This window comes from Myotis lucifugus, unplaced genomic scaffold (genome assembly GCF_000147115.1).
Source record: "Myotis lucifugus unplaced genomic scaffold, Myoluc2.0 scaffold_150, whole genome shotgun sequence".
NCBI classification, from domain to species: Eukaryota; Metazoa; Chordata; class Mammalia; order Chiroptera; family Vespertilionidae; genus Myotis; species Myotis lucifugus.
In genome coordinates this window covers 949,470-973,058 of record NW_005871198.1, presented here as the reverse complement: position 1 = coordinate 973,058, position 23,589 = coordinate 949,470, and the positions used below count along the sequence as shown (strand labels likewise).

Here is a 23,589-nt window from a genome sequence, read left to right as displayed (position 1 = left end):
CTGATTTGTTCCAATCTAATGACACAGGATCTGGCACTGTATTTAGACCTCATGCTCCAAGATTTTATTTTAATTTTAAACAAGTGTTCCCACACGGGGACTAAAAACAAAACAGGAAAATGTTGCTTAAGTTTTCCTTTGTGCTGTTGTCATGTCTTTCAAGTGTACTGATCGTTCTGTCCTACCAATGTAGGTCATTGTACTCTCAGTTGCTTTTATTCTTATTTGAGACTGAGGAAGAGCATGTTAGTTCACAGATATTTATTTTTGGTATTAATGTATCGTTTCTCTCTCCCTATAATTTGAGGTTTTAGTACTTCCTTTAAAATTGATTTTTAGAGAGAGAAAGAAAGAGAGATTTATTGTTCCACTTATTTATGCATTCATTGGTTGATTTTTGTATGTGCCCTGATCAGAGTTTGAACCTACAACCTTAGCATATAGGGGCAATGCTCTAACCAACTGAGCTACCCAGCCAGGGCCTAGTACTTTCTTTGTAGTAGAATTTCCCATAAAGTATTAATTAATTTTTTGCACACCAGTGAATTAACTTATTAAATTAATTAAGTATTAAACCTGTCATAACCAATTTTGAATATTATGATGTTACTAAGACTTTAGGGATTGTTGGTTCTTTTCATGTTAATTGATGCTTTAGCCTTCTTGGACAAGTTCCAGTTCTGGTTTTGATCAATGTAGAGCTTTGCTTCTATTTTTATGGAAGATCTCTACTGATATGGATCAATGCCAGGGGGTGTTAATCAGGTCTGGGACTCTCTCTTGGCTTAGGGTCACTAAGTGGCCCTCTATGCCAGTGATGGCGAACCTATGACACGCGTGTCAGAGGTGACACGCAAACTCATTTTTTGGTTGATTTTTCTTTGTTAAATGGCATTTAAATATATAAAATAAATATCAAAAATATAAGTCTTTGTTTTACTATGGTTGCAAATATCAAAAAATTTCTAAATGTGACACGGCACCAGAGTTAAGTTAGGGTTTTTCAAAATGCTGACACTTCGAGCTCAAAAGGTTCGCCATCACTGCTCTATGCTATAATATAGTTCACACCTGTTCTCAGGGAGCCTAGTCACCATCTGATTTGGTGGTTGGTCTTGTGTGGTGACTTTCAGGCACGTTAAGCAGTTTACCCAAGGAAGTCTAGAATGGATAAAACTAGTAGGATAAATACTGCCCAAATTCATGACTAAAATCCAAGAGTTGGGGAAATCAAACAATATAGATAATTCCAGAGGAGCAACAGCAAGACAATGAAGAAAAACTGAAGTTAAGCTACTGGGGTTAGTTACAGACAAGGATGGAATGGAAGAAAGGCAAATAAGAGAAGGAAGGGAGGGTGCATGGACAAGGTTCTCTCACTAGTGCTGAGCTTCATGATGCAAGAAATCTTCAAGCAGTGCCTAGGTGACCTGCTGTTACTCATTCAACAGATGCGTACTAAAACCCTCTCCTGTGAGGTAGTGTGGTGGTACTGAGCTCAGCCATGCAGTAAGACTCAAATTGGAACATATCTTAGCTATATGAACTTAGCCATATTTGTTAAAATTTTGTGTGTATCTCTTTTTTAAAAGGAGATACTAACAAGAACCTTATGAGATTGTTGTAAGCATGAAATGAGTTAATGATGAATGGTTTATTTATTTTAAAAATATTTTTATTGATTTCTGAGAGGAAGGGAGAGGGAGAGAGAGATAGAAACATCCATGATGAGAGAGAATCATTGATCGGCTACCTCCTGCATGCCCCACACTGGGGTTTGAGCCTGCAACCAAGGCATATGCCCTGACCAGAAGACTAGCCATGACCTCCTGGTTCATCTGTCGATGCTCAGCCACACCAGCCGGCATTGCTGAATGATTTGGGACACAGAGATCACATGCAAGAGTGTCTAATATCCAATAAGAACACAGTAATAACCACTATTGATTTTCTGTGCCACGGCCTGTGTATTGCACAGAAATTTCTGAAATAGCTATGAAGTTGGAATAGATGACTAATGATTCTGTTCTCTTAGTCTGTGTCTGGTTGAGGCACACCCAAAACAAAATTTAGAACAAGGCAAATGTGTGAGGGGAGTAAGAAAATCTGGTGATTTTCCCTCGTGGTCTATTCTGAAGCTATTTCTCTTAGATTATTTACTGCTGTGAATTTCAGATGATGTTTATGTCCCTATATTATCTTAGGTTGACAGCACAAAGATTTAGAAATGACATCTGCATTTGATAAAATTTATATGAGAAGCTCCCAAAAGAGATTGAGAAAACCTATTTTGACAACACTTCTTTTATCCCTGCAAATATTATGTACTTTACCTGGAGAAAGAAAAACACAAGCAATAAATGAAACATTTTCAACTTGGAGTACTTTTTAAAATTATCATTAGAAAATAACTTTAAATTTTAAAATAGATTTAAAATGAGCTCCTGTGTGTCAAGGTCCTTTTAGAGAAAAGAAAAGGGGGAGGGGTGATATTTGTATTTAGTAATGATTTTCTCTTTTTAGAAATATCAGGGACTTAGTTATCATTGTTCCTTTTATACATCATGACCAGTGGGAATGATACAAGATTTTCCATTCAGTTACGATGGATTACAGGTCACCCATCTGGGCATGATCTAGATGAAACTAACCTAAGCTCAAGGGGCTTAGAAATAAATATTTTGCTGATGGCTTTGACTTGTATGAAGCAAAAATTCACCAGAGCTTTTTTTAAAAGAAAGACCATACCAAGCTTGAGGTGTTGAGAAAAATCAAAACCCTAAAACATCTATGACTTCACTTCTATTTTTTATCTTTTCAAAAAACAGCCTATGTGTTAATTTCATAAAAGTTAGAAAGCATGCTTCATGAAATCTGTTGGTACAAAAATGAATAACTTTGATATAAAATGAAAGAGAGAGAGAGTGACAAGGATGCTCTTATTTGACCAGGAGAGAAGCTCCACAAATCTTTGAAACACAGTGTTTTAAGTATTTCCACTATGAGAAAAGAAAAATAAAAACAAAAAGACAAATACTCTTTCAAGAGAACTGATTTTCTTATTACACTGCAATTTATTAATGACTACTGTTTTGACAGTGAAGAATATGTTTAAATATTTTATAGAAGGAAAAACTTTCATTCAGGAATGACAAAGGCAAGAATTATAATTCTAAAGAACAGGAGAAAAACAATCTAAGTTTCAGGGACAATGGAATCATGTGGGTGTCAAAAGTGAAATACCATCTTATAGGAGTGTCAAATACCTGTTAAGACTAAGCTCCGGGTAGAGTTGTCAATGATACAGTCCTATTTGTTAAACAGTTCATTAAGTTGATATTTCCTGTATTCTTGTGATAAGGAAGTTAAGGTTACTTATAGTCCTTGATATTTTATGTATTAAAATACTACTACTAAGCATATCAGTAATCATTATCCATGGAGGAGAAGTTATTTTAGTTGGGTTTGTACACTTCTAATGAGAGTGCAATATTAATTAAGGACTTTCTAAATGAATTCAGTGCATTCTGCATAAAAAGAATGTATTTCCAGTTCTGGTAGGTAGGAATATTGAGGCACCTGAAAGAATGTATCCATTTATACAAGTATATTGCATTATTTTTATCTTCAGAAATGACTCCACTAGTGTCTGAAATACTTTTTGTTTATTCTTCCAAATATGGGGCTACCAAGATCTCCATAACATGCCCCTTTAAGTACTTGAATTATTACAGCTGTAGTGAGATTTAGTTAATTATCCTATATAATAAAAGGCTAATATGCAAATCATCCTCTCGGGAGTTCGACCAGGAGAACAGGAGTTCGATTGCTCACTAGGATGTGCGCTAACCACCAGGGGGCAGCATGGAACATGGCAGGTGACCAGCATGGGGTGCTGAGGGAGCGAGGGAGGGAGGAGCCGGGGAGGCGGGGAGGCGGAGAGGTGGGGAGGTGGGGAAACTGATTGGCCCTGATTGCCGGCCAGGCCTAGGGACCCTACCCATGCATGAATTTCATGCACTGGGCCTCTAGTGGTAAGTAAAATTCATGCCAAAATTATTGTGTGCATCCAATCAATGGAATTGGAAATATAGGTAAAATATATTTAAAAATACACAAAGTTAATTTTTGAATGATATATAAAAATTGGGAATATTGATTGGGGAAAAGAGTTAATTTGCCAGAAGATCTATCACAGCCTATAATATGTGGACACTGATAGTGATTATTCATTCAGCAAGTAATTATTGAGAATTTACCATGTACTATTCACTTTATTGAGCAGTAAAATATAAATAAGCAAAGTTTCTATTCTCATTGAACTTACAGTCTAGTAGCAGACACATGCAAGTAAACAGGCTGTATTCCATTGATTTGAAAAAGTTTTAAAAATTGCAGTGAAACTTTTCTGATGAGGTAAGGAAGGTTATTTTTCAATAACTATTCTGTTACATATAATAAAACTAATGACAGTCCATAAAGATGATAACATTTGGTAAAAACTTTTTCTTCTAGAAGCAAGGTACTCTGTTAATTAGCCTTATTGGTAGTTATTGTGTGTCCATACAGTTTAAGACATTTATTCTATAATTTTAATAAGCTTATTGTTTTTTTATGAACTCATGCAAATAGTAGTACATCAAATTTATAGATTGGACAATGAAATAGACAGAATATGATTTGCACAAAGAAGGAGCTAACCAATGGGTAAGGTTCACTTTGGTCTGGTTAACACAATTAATTTGAGTAGTTCTTAAGTTCAAATAAAATGTCTTATAACTGAGAGAACACATTTACGTGTTCTGCTCAGCTGAAAATAGCCTGTCAAAATGGAACATTGGTGTAATAGAGAATAAAGTTAACTAATGTTTAACTAATATTAACATGCATAGTAGACTTGGATATAAGGAAATCATGGATCCAAGCTGTTAATTTCCTAATTTTCTTTAAATCAACTTAACTCAAAATTCTTGGATGGAAAATGATATGAAGGATTACTGACTTTAATTTCATTTTGTGGAAATAACATACTCAAAGGTTTACTCATATAATTACAGAAAAAAATCTGATTAACTCTATGAAATAGCTTTTTAAAGTAGAAAGCTATTTGAATTTGCTAAATAGTTTGAAATAGATGATAAAGTGAGCATTGCAAATCTGGGAGGGTAACATTCTGGTCGAGGGAACCCAAGTTCAAAAGTTCTGAGGTAAAGGATTATCTGGCATGCTCTAACAAAGATGGCACTCTGGATGGAGCAGTGTGAATAAGGGAAAGAGCTTTAAAAGTTGTTTTCTCCTTTGGTAATGTTAGGGGATAGGGCACAGTATGTTGCAGATAATATAGGATCTCATAGTTCATTGTAAAATGTTTGGCTTTTATTGATAGTGAAATAGAAAATCATTGGAAGGTTTTGAGGAAGAGAATGACATGATTGGAGTTATATTTTATAAGTAATATTTAGAGCACTCTGTGAAATAGATACTGACCTCAAGAGAATTTTCAAGTTGATTGTTGAGGCACCAAATGATGAGAGGAGACTAAAAGCTTTTGCTTTCATTAAAAAAAAATGATGACTTTGTGCAGTAGCTAATAATGAATGTGATTATGGCATGGGGCTCATGTTGGAAGAAAGTAGCAAAGATTTGAAATGAGGAAAGAGAAAAGTGCCAAAGCAGGACGGCATTTGGACATCAAAAAAACAAAAAACATGACTGCAGAAGAAATATGCAACTTTAATAAAGGCAATGAAGATATCAAAATTGTTAAAGATTTTGCTTAACTGGATTTGGTCATCAATTTAAATGAATGCTGCAGCCAAGAGATAGAGAGATGACAGATACTCAGCAGTGAAAGAACTAGGAAAGATCACCAAGAGCGAAAATGTGTCTTTAGAGATCATCCACGCTCTTGTATTCCCAATTCCTATGTACAGATGCAAAATTTGGACATTGAAGAAGGGAAAAAAAGATTCTTCTGAAATATGATGTTGGAGCTCTATGGATACCCTGGATTACCAGGAGATGAACAAGTATGTCTTAAAGAAAATTTAACCTGAAATTTTGCTAGAGACAAAAATTACAAAACTGAAGCTGTCCTGCTTGGGCACCTCATGAGAAGGCAGGGTTCTTTGGAAAAAACAAGAATTCTGGGGCAAATTGAAGGCAACAGGAAAAGAGAAAGACAACATATGAGATGAATCGAGTCTGTAAAAGCAGCCATAGGCCTGGGTCTACATTGTGGACCTCACTTATTCATAGGGCCACCAGGAGTCAGAGCCAACCCAACGGCATGTAACACACACTTGAGTTGGAATGGACCTCTTTTGCTATGGTTCACACTATTTTCAAAAAGCTGCTGGCCATCTTTTAAAACTTTTCCATATAATCTATTGACAAGGAATCTCTTTGCAGAAATTACTAAAGATCATCTGGCAAGCAGAAGTAAAAGAACATAGACCAACTTGCAGCATGAGTGAAAGTTGGCTTTTTTGGTGTCCAATATTTTAAATCATTAATATTAAACTTGTGATTTTTATTTTAAGGAATACTGGGACTAAATTGATGGAAACATTTACTAATTTTTTTTTAAATCTGCTATATTACTAGTAGACCATAGGGAGTTAGGTGTGGTAACATAAAGACCTGTTCTGATCCTATTGTAGTACCCAGGCAGAGGATGTGAAAGCTTGGACTAAGATGGTTTTAGAGAAGTGTTTAGATGCTGGATATATTCTGAAGGTAAAGCCAATAAGATTTTCAGACATTTCGGACATAGGAATAAAGAAAACAAAAACAGTTGAGATGAATTAAAGTTGTTGAGTAGCTGAAAGAATGAAATTATTTAGTGAAATTGGAAGACTGTTGGGATGAAAAGCAGGAACTCAATTTGAGATCTACATTTGAAATACTTATTAGGTAGGCAAATAAATGTAGGCGAGAAGGCAGTTGGTTTCTGCCTTCTGACCTTCAGAGGAGAGATCGGGCCTGAAGACATAGATGTGGGAGACGTAAGTATAGATGGTATTTAAAGCTGTGAGCGTTGATGATATCACTAAGTGAGTAAGCATAAATAGAACAGAAGAGAAGACCAAAGACTGAACAACATGGCACTCCAATATTAGAGTTAGAGAGGAGAAAGGGTGTTAAGTAGTGAAGGAGATAGCTGGAGAAAACAAGGACAGTGTGGAGTCCTGGAAGTGAATGGAGTGTTCAGTTGTTTCAAATGCTGCTAGTAGATCAGATATGGTGAGGACTAAATAGTCATAATTTGAGGGTTCCTGTTGGTGATATATAGCCAGCTCCAGAGCCTTTGTGCTGTGCTAGAAACACAATGACAAATTGTTGTGTTGTCCCCTTTTCTTAAGATTCATACAACTTACCCCCTTTCTCCAAATATTTGATTTTTTTCCTTTTCACACATAGTGAAATAAAAGTTATTTGGCTCATTTTTCAAAGTTACTCTCCATCTCTGAAATAATATCATATTAACCATGATTGTATTTAAGAGATTCCCACAAATCTTTTTTTTTAATTAATAAATCTTTATTGTTCAGATTATTACAGATGTTCCTCTTTTTTCCCCCCATAGCTCACCTCCACCTGGTTCCTACCCCACTCCATGCCCTTACCCTCCGCCACTGTCCTCATCCATAGGTATAGGATTTTTGTCCAATCTCTTCCCGTACTCCCCACACTCCCTTCCCCCCAAGAATTGTCAGTTCACTCCCTTTCTATGCCCCTGCTTCTATTATATTCACCAGTTTATTCTGACTTAATTTTTAGGTTCACTTGTTGATAGGTATTTATTTGTTGTCACTTTATTGTTCATAGATTTTATCTTTACCTTTTTCTTCTTCCTCTTCTTAAAGAATATCCTTCAGCATTTCATATAATCCTGGTTTGGTGGTGATGAACTCCTTTAGCTTTTTCTTGTCTGTGAAGCTCTTTATCTGACCTTCATTTCTACATGATAGCTTTGCTGGGTGGAGTAATCTTGGTTGTAGGCTCTTGCTATTCATCACTTTGAATATTTCTTGCCACTCCCTTCTGGCCTGCATGGTTTCTGTTGAGAAATCAGCTGACAGTCGTATGGGTACTCCCTTGTAGGTAACTAACTGGTTTTCTCTTTCTGCTTTTAAGATTCTCTCTTTGTCTTTAGCCCTTGGCATTTTAATTATGATGTGTCTTGGTGTGGTCCTCTTTGGATTCCTCTCGTTTGGGGTTTTCTTCACTTCCTGGACTTGTAAGTCTATTTCTTTCATCAGGTAGGGGAAGTTTTCTGTCATGATTTCTTCTAATAGGCTTTCAGTATCTTGCTCTCTTTCTTCTTCTGGCACCCTGATAATTCGGATGTTGGTATGTTTGAAGTTGTCCCAGAGGCTCCTTACACTATCTTCATATTTTTGGATTCTTTTTTCGTTTTGCTTTTCCGGTTGGATGTTTTTTACTTCTTCATATTTCAAATCTTTGACTTGATTCTTGGGATCCTCTCGTCTGCTGTTGGATCTCTGCATATTATTCTTTATTTCAGTCAGTGTATGTTTAATTTCTGACTGGTCCTTTTCCATTTTTTTTTTTTGTCATTCTTATTTAGATCCTTGAAGGTCTCTCTGTTCCTCGGAGGTTCATAGAAGATTCTTGAATAATCTTATAACTGTGGTTCTGAATTCTATGTCCTCCATTAGTTTGCTTTCCTCCATTTCTTTCATTTGTGACATGTTTCTTTGTCTTTGCATTTTTGGCTGACTGCGAGGACCCACTGTGTCTATAAGAAGAACTGCTGTGCTGGAGACACCCTTATGGGGCAGGACTTGCTTCAGTGGGGCTTTGGTGCTCACTGAGTCTGCCTCTTGAGTGTGTCCCTTATGGATGTGAGGAGTTAAAATCTGGTATCTGACCAGGGGTACCCTGGCTCCTGGATCTCCAAGTCAACCACTGTGTGAGTCCACCCAGCAGGAGCTACAGCGATATCAGCAGATTTCTCTTTGTCTGGAATTTGGAAGGTTTGGAGCTCTCTAACCCAGCTGCAGTTAGATTAGGCTGTAAAAGCCAAGGTGATTCCTTTGCACCACTGAGCACAGCTTGGGAGGGGATGTACATTGAGTGGGGCAGGGTCTCAGAGAATCACCAGGACGGAGCGACTGTCCTCAGCGTGTCCACAACTCCTCCTGTCTCTGCGACTCTGCTCTCTGCAGTCCCGCGCCCCTACAGCAGCAATGATCCCTGCAAGCAGCTCTGTGAGAAAGCTCCTTTCCAAACCGCTGCAAGACAGTCCAGTTTCTCCATGTAGGAGTCTGGGACCTCAGAATCTCGCCTTAAACGAGCTCACTGAGTTAGAGAACTTGTATCCCCTTCCGATTGAAAAAAACCGCGCACCAAGGTGCAGCCGCCTCGCGCACGCCTTCATATCTCTGTTCTTGGTGCGTCTGCACCTCCTATCTGGTCTCAATGCGCTTCTTTCTTTCCTTCTAGTTGTAGAACTTCCACTCGGCCAGCTTTCCTGTGGTTCTGAATGATAGCTGTTTTGTCTTATAGTTGTAATTTCAGTGTTGTGGGAAGCAGCACGCACAGGTTTATACCATATGCCGCCATCTTGGTTCTCTTCCACAAGTCTTGATCACTCATTTACATATACACCTATCTATTACTTGGCTGCACCTACATATCTGGATTTTATTGTCTTATCTCCTGGAGACAACTTACTTATAAGTCGTTCTCCATTTCTAATTAGAAAATTTAGAGATTAAAAATTCAAATGGGATTTTAAAATCCTCTAAGGGAGCACACTACACATACATTGTCAACTCCATCTACTTCCACTACTCAGTTCAAAATTTCTAATACTTATTAATGATTTTTAAGCAGCCTACATTCTCCCATCTATGCACCCACTCAAAAAATTTGTATCATTGTGTAGGGTATTAGGAGTATAGCTGTTTTAGAAATCTGAAACAGTTGTATTAATATAATTAGAAAAACATCATAAGGGACAATTATTCATACTAGAAATTTGATTATTTGCTGCGTAAACCATTTTTAAATTGTATTCTAATTATAGAAGTAAAAACGCTATAGAGTCACAAATGTTTCTCCATCTGCAGTTGGGACATGATTTATGTAGTATGCTTATACTAATAAAAACAGAATTATTTGGGTGAATAGAGTGCAATATTGATTTGGTCATTTGGTCATAAACTCATTAGGTATTTTTCCTCTTTATTTTTCTGCAAAACTGATTTCAAAGAAGAGTGTAATTTCAAACTCTACAAGACTGTTTGTTAATCAGGCTGATATTTTCAGTTGGAATGAATTCCTTTGACAGCATGAACATACACCCACCAACATGTCTGTAATAGAACTCATTTCAGAAGATTCTAGACTGCCACGGACTTCCCACAGCCTCACAGCAAGGCAGTGGTGGTCTTGAGGACTGACACTTTTCATCTTTTTGAAGTTAGACACCCTCCAGTTGTCACCCCACAGGAAACCAGGAAGTATGCTAAGCTATCCAGAGGACTCGGAATTACACAGCGTTGTGTCAGTGGAAATATCCTAGCCAATATTATGATTTATTTTGAAGGGGAGTGAAAAAAGAAAAGAAAAAAAATGATGGAATGAAGCTGCTCACAACATGGCCAAACAGCTGGCTGGTTTTATAATCCAAAAACAGCTTGGGACTAACTACACTCACAAGCTCTCTTGGCAGAGTAGCTCGATGAAAATACCAAAGCTGTGAGAAGTGTTCTTTTGCTGAGTCCTTTATGTGGCTATCATATGGTTTATTAACTTAAATGAGAACATGTACACCATTCATTTTAAATTTCCCGTGAGTTTCAAAGAGGAACTTACTGATTTTATGTATAACCACAAATAATGGTTCACCATAGGATAAACACCAAATAAACCTTAATAATTTTCAGAAACTTTAATCCTAGACATGCAGTGATTTCCTCCTTTCTTTCAAACAGCATTTTTAGGAGCACTCAAGGGAGAGCTTGATGAGACAGAAATTAAGCATGAATTCAAGGGCACTGGTGATTTTTCGGATGCCAAAATTAATCTCTAAGGGGAACTAATTTAATTGCTTCATGTATCTTTTTATTCATCCTTTTAACATTTAATTGATACCTTCTTAAGTAATAGAGACTACTTAAACACATTTCTGGTTTACCCACTGGATGCCAGAAATGTGGAATATACAAGATCCACTTTACTCTTTTAGATTTTTTTTTACGTTAGAGAGAAAGTATCCAGTATTTTCAGATTCAGTATATTTAGCAGATCTTGAATTCTATCATCTTCAAATGTAGTAAATGAATTTATTCTTTACTATGTAGCCAAGGTAGACTCAATTAGCTGGGACATTTCATATTTTTATCATGAGGCATTTTGAGCTTATGCTTTGTGACATCAGAATTAGTTTCTCATCTCAGAGTCTGCTATATTTATGTCTCTAGTGACTCAGTAGTTTATTGGCAGTCAGTTTGTAAATGTTCTCGGAGATTAATCTAAATGCAGGATGTTCAGAATGGAAACACATACCATTGCCTCTCCTGTCAAAAAATGTAATAACACACATGATATATGATCTTGCAAAAGTGGGTGAAAATTCCAGTGATGACCTCAAGTCACAATTTCCCAGTACATGCATGGACTGCCATGTTTCTGGACAGCTTCCGGCCCAGCACAAGACTCCTTTCTTCTTGCATTTCTGTCTCTTTAGCCTCCTGTGCATGCATGCACATGCTTGGGGGTGGGGTAGGGGTGAGGGGGTGATTCAGTCCAAAACCTACCACTCAATTAATTTTATTTAAAAAGTTTGATTTGATGTAATTTATTGCATAGGTAATAATGCATTTACAAAGTACAAAAAGTGAAAGTACTTTTTCCTATTAGTATATTGAGTTGCCTCATTCTTTTTTATGGTGCAATAATTCAGGAGGTAGATATATTATTTATTTAACCAGTTGCACATTGATGGATATTAGATTAAAAATTGTATGCATTTGTAATTTTTTTAAAAATATATTTTTATTGATTTCAGAGAGGAAGGGGGAGAGAGAGAGAGAGAGAGAGAGAGAGAGAGAGAACATCAGTGATCAGAGAGAATCATTGATTGGCTGCCTCCTGCAGGCCCCACACTGGGGATAGAGCTGGCAACCCTGGCATATGTCCTGAACGGGAATCGAACGATGACCTCCTGGTTCATAGGTCTACACTCAACCACTGAGCTTCGATGGCTGAGCTGCATTTGTTATTTTGATAATTATTGATAAACTCACTTTCATATGGTTTTATGTCATTTTGCACTCACGCCTGTAAGAGTATGAAAATGCTTATACCTCTTCAGTCTTGCCATCAGAGAGTATTATCAATATTTTGGGGTTTTGACCATCTGAAAAAATGGAAAAAGTTTATTATTGTGGTTTTAAATAATGGGTGAGGTTCACTATCTTATCAAAAGTTTAACAGCCATTTTTAATTTCCTTGAATTGTTCCCTTGTATCTTTTCTCTGCTTTTTGTGTTACGTTGTTGGTCTTTTTCTTGTTGGTTTATAGGAGTTCTTTAGGTATGAGGGCAAAGAATTCCTTTATCTGTAATAGGAGTTCTTTTTATCTTACCAAACTGGTTTATTTCTCATTAAAATGTTCTGCTCTTGTGAAATGCTTGTGAGAGCATGTGGGATTCATGCATCTTTGAAGGATAGTTTCTTTGCAATTTCTCTATTTTGATTTTATTAGATTTTTTTTTAAGTGTCAATTGTGCTAAATTATTTTCCTAACAAATCTACCATTCCAATCAGGTTTTCATGTATTGTCATAGACTGGGTTATACATCTGATTTTATTGATCTAGTTACTAAAAAAATCAACAACAAATGAACAACTGATTGAAATCTCTTACTATGATTGTAGATTTGTCTAGTTTTCCTTGCAGTGTGTCATTTCTTTGCTCTCTATATGCTAAGGCTCTAAATAGATACTTTCAACTTTAGAATGATTTTAAGTACTTGATGAGTTTCTGTTTTTGTCTATTTTGTAGCTTTTTTTTAAAAACCAAGTTTTTTTGGTTTTCCACTGTGTACCAGATTCTTAAATAATTTCAGGACACAATAATTTTCAGATAAAGATTAGTGATTTAAAAATTTACGGAACCCCTAAGAAAGCCAAGTAGATGCAATGCCTCGGAATAGAGGATTATGGGTAATTGCAATATATAGAGAACACCTAAAATATAAACAAATATATTGCATATACATGTATTAAAAGGTCCATAAAATCCCCCAATTACTTTATTTCAGTAAACATGAAGCTGCATCTGCCTAATTAATTAGGAGTAGAGAGCTTATCTTGATTTTCCAAAAGAAAAACAAAACAAAACCAGATATTCAGTATTTGGTGAGCTTAATTGTTAATTTTTTTTCCACATTGTGTAGATTCACATCTCTTTGATCAACGGGAGACCAAGTGCGGATGACCCTTCTCCTGAACTGCTAGAATTCACCTCTGCCCGCTATATTCGCCTGCGGTTTCAGAGGATCCGCACCTTGAATGCCGATTTGATGATGTTTGCTCACAAAGACCCAAGGGAAATTGACCCCATTGTCACACGAAGGGTAAGTTATGATGGACCATATTGTAGGCTGTGAATGATATTGCAACCTTCTTTTTAATCTTCTGTTAAATAATTTTAAAATATATCTTTCCATGATTTGTAGCAGTGGTTATCAAAGACTTTAAAATTTGGTAGGCCTTTTGTTCAAATCTAAGCTCAGCTACTTGTTAGATGTGTAACATTTATCAAAGTTTTTAACATTTTTAAACTTTGATCCCCTCTTTTGCAAAATGAAGATCATAATGCCAGTTCATATTCTGATTTTTGAGAACTAAGTTTTGTCACTTTGGGTGATCAGCACTATTATAATTGGCTTTGGGGAGTTACTGTAAGAAATGGAAACATTTTTGGCTGCAATCAACACTAAGAAATACATTTTATAACATGACTAATACACACATACACACACACACACACATACACACACTGCAATAAATCATAAACCTTAACATGCACAGAAGCAACTGTTGATATTGTGAAAATTTAGGGGGTCTAGGGCTGAGTTGAGAAACTGCATTTCTATCAAGTTCCCAGTAATGTCAATGCTGCTGGTCTGTGCACCATTTTGTCCAATTAAATAATTTAGTTTTATGCTTTATTAATAAATCAAAAGCCATAGTTTTAAAAATCACTACTGTAGGGAAAAACTGATTTTATATATTGTTTTATTTTCCTTCCTGATAGGATATCAGAAAAAAATGCTTATAGCATTCTTTCAAAAGATCTTTGACAACAGGAGCTAATAAAATTGCTGTTTTCCAGTGTTAAACTGGAATTTATGTGACTATGACATATATGATCAGTGGAGGTTGCTAGGAGCTGTAACTGTGCTTCCTCCTATCTATCCCCTGCCACATGCACTGGATTATGTCACCTCCCCTACACGCTGATACATAACCAAGACATTATTACCGAGAGGGGCAATTCAGCTATAAATCCATGCTAAGAGAATATCTACTGTGTGACCAGAAGCAAAGGTAAATGGAGCATTGTAGAAGAAACTAAAATTGTGGGACAAACTCTTAGTTCTAAAATGATCTTCCTAAGGTCAGACTATTGCCAACAATTGCTTAACCATTAGGCTGAATATTGAATATTGGTTCATGAATACCCTTCATAAATTTTCTCTTCTCATTACTTAATTTACCCTTCCCAAATCTCTCCATCATAAAATAACTTTTAAGGTTTTGTTATTCTCATACAACACATGTTTCTTGTGTTAGGTTTAGGTATTTTTTAAACCTAAAATAATTTTACCATGGATTATACATCAGCCTATTGTAAATTATCTTATTCAGAAGTAATGATTATTTTATGGTGATGTTAGATTCTTGTTTTATAATATCCCTTTTAATTTTAATTTCAGCATGACTTAAAAATATGTACTGAGAAAGACTAAATAATTTTGAAGGGAAATTTAATCTTTCTTGACAGTATATCTATCAGAGGGGGAAAAATCAATGGGAATAAATGTGTTTCTTTTATCATCTTTTGAGAAGGCAAAGTAGAGATTGGGGTGCCCATCTATTATTTAGAATTCATTGGACATGAGCCTTTAAAATAGAGGAGTGAAATTCAACATTTATATGTTTTTTTAAAGTAAAGTTAAGTAAACACTACATGTAAATTTAAATATATAAAAAGGGATATTGAATTTTAGCTCCTTTCAATGACTCAAAAATGAAACATTATATATTTACATTTAAAACAGATTTCCCAATTTAAAAGCATCTACAAAAACTACTGAATCAGCTTTACAAGCAAATATCCCTATTTGTATCTATATTATTATGTGATGAGGTTAGTGAAAAGCAGACTTTTTACCTAAATTTCCTAACAAGTTTCATAAATTCGAAGTTCGGGTATATCAAGTGAGGTGATGCAACAAAAATTATAAAAGACACTATGTATAAACAACAAAAACAAACAAAAAAAGTAGATGGAAAGGGAACTTTGTCGTCAGGGAATTCAGATTTTTGTTTACCTACTTATTTTCTCTAAATCTTTTTTTTTTTAATGTGAATGATTAGAATAATAGAAGCATCGCCAATGCGATGGTTATTTGGATTGCATATGATAATGTGAAGTACTCTCGATTATAAAATGTTTCATACATATTAATTAAAATTTAAAACATAATTCAGTTCTATAATTATACATAGTCTTTGAAAAGCTGGGTAGATTTAGGAACATAGCCCTATCTTAACTTTAGACAGGGAAATAATTGCATGGGCTTGTTAACATCATAATGAACAGAGGCGAGTGGTCTGCCCATCTAGTTTACCCTTCACATTATGTTAGGTCCTTCCTGCAGCTAGTCCCATTTCACTTCCTTCTGTTTAAGAAACGTATTGTTATGAGTACATTCCCCTAAATTTGCTGATTCTTTTCAAATTCATCAAATAAAACAGTCTACATATGGTTCATGGATACTGAGGTTTCTCTAATGACAATAAAAGAGGTTTTCTTGCAAGAAACTAAAACAATTTTAATGAAGAATTATAACAACTTGCCCTCAACAACAGATGCTTCAGCATGGACTTTGTACTGCCTGTGGGAAAGATTTCTAAAATGCCCACCCAACATAAATTAGAGGCGTTCTTTCTCTGGGCTATTGTTAGCCCTCAGTTGTCCCAGAGAAACACCGTGTGCTTCAAACTAAGGATAAAAGTAGAAAGGAAAGTTTTTAATTGCAGGTTCCCTTCTGTTACTTTCACCTTGCAGTCTTCTTTACAGGATTTCTCTCTGATTGCTTTTTGCAGTATTACTACTCGGTCAAGGATATTTCGGTTGGAGGGATGTGCATCTGCTTCGGTCATGCCAGGGCTTGTCCACTTGATCCAGTGACAAATGTATGTATATTTATAGGATGCTTAGGCAAAACGAAGCTCTGAACTGTGAATGTTTCGCAAGAGGCTTTGCTGAGAGGGACCCTGTGAGCGGGTGTCAGGTCTCGGCTTAGACAGTGTAACAGGAAGCTGTGCCAGAGGGAAATAGAGCTGGTGGTTAGGAGGATAGACTTTGAAAGCAGCCATCACTGTATCAGAAACCAGATTAGTTTTTCTCCCCTCCAAAAAAAAGGGGGGGGCCTCCAAACAGGTCTTTCTATTTTGAAACCTCTTTAGCTATGACAGCCTACAATATGATTTAGCTTTGGAGAATGCCTGCCATCAATCAACCGGACCATTTCTTTCAAAAATTTTCATCAAAAAAGTTAATGCAAACAAATGAAAAATGTCCATGGAAGTGAATATAAATGGCATGGAACAGGAGACTGAGATGGGGCAGGGGCAATAAGGAGGGGCGTGGAAGAGAGTATTCAGGAGAGAATTGAAATTGCTAGGCCAGAAAATGCTGCCATGCTTTTGGGTCAAATTTTTCATTAATGACAATATATTAAGTGAATATAAACTAAAAGGAAGATGAATGAGCATCTTTCTTCTCAGTCATAACCAAACTGGCGAAATACAAAATCATTTGTTGTATAGTATATGGAAGAAATATATTGAATAGTAAGATTGGTGAACATAGCTACCTATGCATAGATTTTTTTTTCTCCTACTAAAATTGTAATACAAATGGCATTTCTCTAAAAGCCATTTTTCTGACTAATGCATCATAATGTTACTTCCGAGGGGAGGTTCAAATGCCCTGGTACATTTATCTGGGCATGTTAGAGGTGCTGCTTTTAGAAGGGTGTGTGTCTATTCGATGTCACAATGAGCAGTGTTTCCCAAGCTTTGGGAGCCCACAAGGCAGCCTTGGAGGGTCAGTTCCATGCCATGAATGAAGACTGTACTCAATAAACTAACAAACAAAATAGAAATATACTCATAGATACAGAGAACAGACTGACAGCTGTCATAGGAGATAGGGGTTGGAATGCTGAGTGAAAAAGGTGAAGGGATTAAGCAAAGAAAACAACCTCATAGACACAGACAACAGTATGGTGATTACCAGAGGAAAGGGGGCGGCGGGTAGGTAGAAGACGGTAAAGGAAGAGATAAATGGTGATGGAAGGAGACTTGACTTGGGGTTGTAAACACACAATATAACATACAGATGATTGTAGAATTGTACACCTGAAGTTAGTCACCCCAATAAATTCAATAATTTTTAAAATATATTTTTATTGATTTCAAAGAGGAAGCAAGAGGGAGAGAGAGTTAGAAACATCAATGATGAGAATCATTGATTGGCTGCCTCCTACATGTCTCCTACTGAGGATCGAGCCTGCAACCTGGGCACGTGCCCTTGGCCAGAATTGAACCCAGGACCCTTCAATCCTCAGACTGACGTTCTATTCACTGATCCAAACCGGCTAGGGCAATTCAATACTTTTTTAAAAAAAGAGACTGTACTCAGAGCACACAGACAGGACTGTGTGTGTGTGTGTGTGTGTGTGTGTGTGTGTGTGCGCGCGTGCGCACACGTGGGACATGCTGGGACATTTGATTTCTATTATAATTATGCCTTTCAGTGCCTAGGGAGCAACTCTCTCCCTGTGTCCACACTCCCAAATGTTAACAATACTCTGAGGGAAGCCTTAAATTCAAAGAAGAAGGGATCTTAGTCTTAGGCCCAAGATTGTTCCCAATTGGACCTCTACTCTCTTCTCTCTCTTCTAAGCTGAAGCCCCGTGATCCCAGAACTAGCCTGGACCTCCGGAATCTGGTGCCCATCAAATACCTGCTTCCAAGATGAGCACCTCTTCCTTCCAAGACTGACAGGACGTTATATTTTGGTCCATAGTCTGGAAGTTCTCTCTTCATTCTACCTTGCAGGAAAAACCTTTCATTTATGGTTCCAAAAGCAGCTGAAAGCATGTTTCCCCCCTTTTTGACTAGAAATCCCGCTGTGAATGTGAGCACAATACGTGTGGTGACAGCTGTGACCAGTGCTGTCCAGGATTCCATCAGAAGCCCTGGCGGGCCGGGACTTTTCTGACTAAAAGCGAATGTGAAGGTATGTTCCCGAGAAGCCAACAGCATGTGTAACTCTTCCTTGTCTGGGACATAGGTCATATAAGCATGTGGCGATTTTAGGGAAGCACTGTTTCCAGTTTCCATGTTTTATCCAAGGCAATAACTGGTAATCTCTTTTACCCTGCTATTTCGGTTACTCAGCTTTTTGTGGTGTTTTTTGTTGTTTTGTTTTATTGGTAAATATTTACCAAACACCGATGGATTTATCACTATGTGAGGATTATGATAAATAGATAAAAGCATAGTATATGTCTATTGTCATTAGCCATGGTAGATCTTTAAACCATTGAATCATAGCAAACTTTAATCACAAAATATTCCCAACCTTAAAATACTTTTTTTTTCAGTTTAAGATTCTGTATATGCTCTCCATGCATGTCTGGAGTCCCTTCATTTTTCTGCACTCACGTTTTTTGCTTTTTGATCTGTGATTCTCCCTGATGTCTCTGATATCCTTTCACACAGTCATAATTACACTAGAGGCCGGTGCACAAATTCGTGCATGGGTGGGGTCCCTCAGGCTGGCTGGTGATCGAGGCCTATGGGGGGGGGTAGGGAGGGCTGGCTGTCAGAGGGGAAGGGCCATGGGCAGTTGGCTGGCCGGCCCCATCCCTGATCAGGGTGGGGGGGCCAATTGGGGGTAGGGCCGGTCAGGGGGAGGGGCCGCAGGCAGTTGGGGGATGCCAATCGGGGCCTGGTTCGGGCTGGTTAGCAGCTGCAGTGCATGTCATAAGGACTGGTCATTCCTGACGTTCCATCTAGAAACCCTTTACTACTCTCCACTTGTGTGTATTTGTTTAGACAAGGAAACAAAAAGGTTAGGTCAAACTTGTTAGCAACAGGGATGGGCAAAGCAAGGTGAAAGGAGTTTTCTACTTGCTACTAGACACATTTTTTTAAAATAGTGCAATTATAAAACAGTTTTATCTTCCTTTATGGGACAAATGAGAAGTTGTATTTCCAAATAGAAAAAATAAATGGATTTTTTAAAACCTAACTTAAAGATAGGGGTCTTAACCATAAAACCTTACATAAATCAAGCTTTGGGCAATGTATACATCCCTAAAAACTTATATGAAAATGTTCTTTTCCAAGTTGCATTGTGTTCCAGTCACCTTAATATTTAGAAAAACCTTTTCATGACATGACAAATCCTTCTATAAGAAGAATAATCACCTTTTAATTCATTTGAATTCAATTTAGACCTTCATCAGTCTAGTTTATTTAAGGCATGATATATCTCTAAAGAGCAAAGAATATTTATTATATTGCTAAGCCTGTACTAAAGGGCCGTTTCAGTTTTGTCTCTTGGGCATTCTGTGAAATAGCAAACTACTGATGGCAGAACAAAAATGGCTCTTTGCAAGTAGGTGCTATCCATGTCCTCTGCGCTGTGCAGGCACGGCCTTTAAACAGCAACCAGGGCTGTAGGAAGAGGGCCCTCTCTGCATGAACTGTGAAAATGACCACTGCTCCAGCCTTGTGTGTTACACATTAGTTCATGGTTATAAACACTCTTAGTAGCACTAATTCCAGATAGTGTGAGAATAAATGTGCATTACTCTTTATTTCCCTCTACTTATATTGATAGCAGAAATCCTGATTGTTTCCTGCAATATATTTTTACAAGATTTTAAAGAATTGTGCATTATCCTAAAGATATAAAACTTTTTAATGCCTACTGATGTATATTTATTACTACATGTTTTCTAGAATAAACTTTGAAAACTCTCCATCAATATAACAAAAATGCTATATTCTAAATCAAAAGTCAACAGCCTAGGAATGCATTGGCAACAAACACAACAAGGAGATAATGTCTTTGCTATATTATGAGATCTTGCCTAGTTATAATAAAACTAGAGGCCTGGTGCACAAAATTTGTGCACTGGGGGTGGGGGGAGTCCCTCAGCCCGGCCTACACTCTCTCCAATCTGGGACCCCTCAGGGGATCCCTCTCGCAATCCGGGACTGCTGGCTCCTAACCGCTCACCTGCCTGCCTGCCTGATCACCCCTAACTGCCCTCCCCTGCTGGCCTGATCACCCCTAACTGCCCTATCCTGCTGGCCTGATCACCCCTAATCGCCACTGCCTCGGTCCCTGCCACCGTGGCTTTGTTCAGAAGGAGGACCAGACAACCGGAAGATGTCTAGTCAACCCGGTCTAATTAGCATATTACCCTTTTATTAGTATAGATGCCACTAAACTGTTAAAAATGAGAAAAATGAAAAAAGACATTTCTCAGGAAAATGACTTACAACCATATAAAAAGATCATCACATTTACTCATAATTAAGGAAGTACCAATTATAACAATGAAAATACACTAACTTTTCAAAATGTTCATTCTTCCACTCAACAAATGGTTGAATGCTTACTATGTGCAGAAACTGGATTAAAATATTTGCTAATATGCAGTGTTGGTGAGGTTTATGGGAAAATAGTTTTATTATATCTATTGGATAGAGAATAATTTGACACAGATTTGTTGGAGGAGAATTTTTCAAGCTCATTAAAATTTTGTGTGTTCTTTGATTAGAATTTATACTTGTAGTAGGAATCCAGCCTATAGATATACTCATAAAGCTGTTCAGGGCATATGATCATAATCCTTGCCATTAGTATACAATTGCTCACTCTACTTCTCACATTTATGGACTTTCGTAGTGACTGTGGCTCAGGCATTGTACAATCTTAAAGCAACCATAACAGATAAGTACTGCAATGGTACTGAGGCTTGCATTTTCTTACTCAGCTGGCAAATGTGAAGCAGCCTGACATTAGAACACTACTCTTACCCCCACCTCTGAGTCCTCTAGTGTGTACCAGCGTTATTTATATAGGCGGAATCTGGAAACAATTAACTGCCCATTAGTAGTGGCCTGATTGACTGCCTTTTAAGAAATAACATTAGAGGAATCATGTGCTAATAGAGAAAGAGCTATGATATTCACTGTTGGTAAAATGAAACGGTTTAGAGCAGTATTGAAATGTGCCCTCTAGTGGAAAAATAAGATTGGGCATACACACACACACACACACACACACACACACACACACACACACGTATGTATGTGGAAATCAATGTAAGGACATATTGATTATATGCATAATACATATATTTCCTCATATAGTATAAAATATATTATATAATAGAGAATGATATTTAATTCTCTCTGAAACTGGAAAACAATATTTATGAATTGTTTTCTTAATGCAGCATGCAATTGTCATGGGAAGGCTGAAGAATGCTATTATGATGAAAATGTTGCCAGAAGAAATTTGAGTTTAAATATACATGGAAAATACATTGGAGGTGGTGTGTGCCTCAATTGTTCTCAAAACACTGCTGGTATAAACTGTGAGACATGTATTGATGGTTTCTTCAGAGCCAAAGGGGTAAAGTATGCTTTTTTTATGAAGTGTTATTTTTTTCATACAAAGGTGTACTATATAGAAAAATAATTTTGATAACTTCAAATTCTTAAAGATGACTGAAACATTTCATAATGGAAACATATAAATATTTGAAGATAAAATATAAAGCATTTCTATCTCTTCAGAAAGTGTGCCATATTTCAATCCCACCCCCAGACAAACTCTAATTTTTATTCTTATTTTTAGAACACAAATTAATTTTCCATCTTAATGAATGTCATAAAAATAAAATCACAAAGTAGATACACTTGTGTGTCCTTCTTCATTCATGCAACATAACACTTTAAGATTTATTCATGTTATGTGCACAACTAATAATTTTTAAAAAATTGCTAGATAGTGTTCATTTGCATAAATGTACAATAATTTTTAATCCATCCCCCTGTTGGTGAATATTTGGGTCATTTCCAGTTTTAGGTTAGCTAATATAAAACTATTTTATATGTATCTTTGTGTTCATGCTTTTTTTACCCTGTGTAAATATCTACAAAAAGATGCTTGTTTCACAGAATAGGTATGTGTTTTACTTTATAAGAAACTGCCAACATTTTGCCAAATTAGTAATAACATTGTACATGTTCACCAAAAATGTATGGAAGTTCCAGGTCTTCCATATCATCCCTTAATATTTGGTGCTATCTTTTAAAATTAGCTCTTTCAGCGGAAATGGGTGTAGTGGATGTGGCATGTGGATATTAGCCATCACTAAACCATCCCCACCAATGCTTAGTCCCACAGCAGATCTATTGTGAATTCATAGCAGATCTCACTACAAATTTAATTTCCATTTTAAGTGTTAATTGGCTATTCCTATATCTTCTCTTATAAAGTGTCTGCTTATGTCAAGATTGGGGGATATCACTAATTTTGAACTATATTGTAATTTAAAAATAAAACAATTAGGAAGGTTTTATTAAGGAATATATCTGGAGAATATTAAGCAAATATTATTTTTGTTTGTGATCATGATACTGTGGTTATAAATGAAAGAGATGCATAGTGAAATGTGTAGGGATTAAAATACACTTTACTTGGGATATTCTTTAATAACGTCAGCAAAGGATAAGATCTGATGAAACTTACATAGCAGAATCTTGGTAGCTTGTTGAATAATTAATCTTGATATTATTAAATCTAAGTAATAAACATATGAGTTTATTGTGCTTCCTCTTTACTTTTGTTTATCCACTTAGAAGAAATGAATTTTAGAAATTATAAACATAGTAAATGTAATTTCTTACATTATAATCTTCCCTATATAATTTATTACTGTGTATTATAATAGTTAATTTGTCATTAAAAGTTTGCTGAACTTAAAATATTGGTGTTTTATTACACTTGATTAAAAGCATTTTAATGCTTTTGTTAGGTATCACCAAATAATCCCAGACCGTGCCAGCCATGCCATTGTGATCCAGTTGGTTCTTTAAGTGAAGTATGTGTCAAGGATGTAAAACATGCTCCCCCAGGTGAGAGCCATCGTACAGAGTCATTGTTCGGGTGAAAGGACAACTAAAAGCCAAATATGATTTTTAGGAGAATATTTTACAG

The 23,589-nt window shown here is 36.5% G+C and overlaps 1 protein-coding gene across 3 annotated transcripts in view; it reads left to right on the top strand.

Moving 5' to 3' along the window:
- The window catches only part of LAMA2 (laminin subunit alpha 2), a 452,538-nt gene that overhangs the window by 164,742 nt on the left and 264,207 nt on the right, over window positions 1-23,589 (top strand). For all 3 annotated transcript variants that reach the window (XM_023759137.1, XM_014461101.2, XM_014461100.2), the window contains exons 5-9: window positions 13,436-13,615; window positions 16,377-16,466; window positions 18,462-18,579; window positions 21,821-21,999; window positions 23,408-23,507. In XM_023759137.1, coding sequence (XP_023614905.1) covers window positions 13,436-13,615; window positions 16,377-16,466; window positions 18,462-18,579; window positions 21,821-21,999; window positions 23,408-23,507 — 667 coding nt within the window. The remainder of the gene's footprint in view (window positions 1-13,435; window positions 13,616-16,376; window positions 16,467-18,461; window positions 18,580-21,820; window positions 22,000-23,407; window positions 23,508-23,589) is intronic.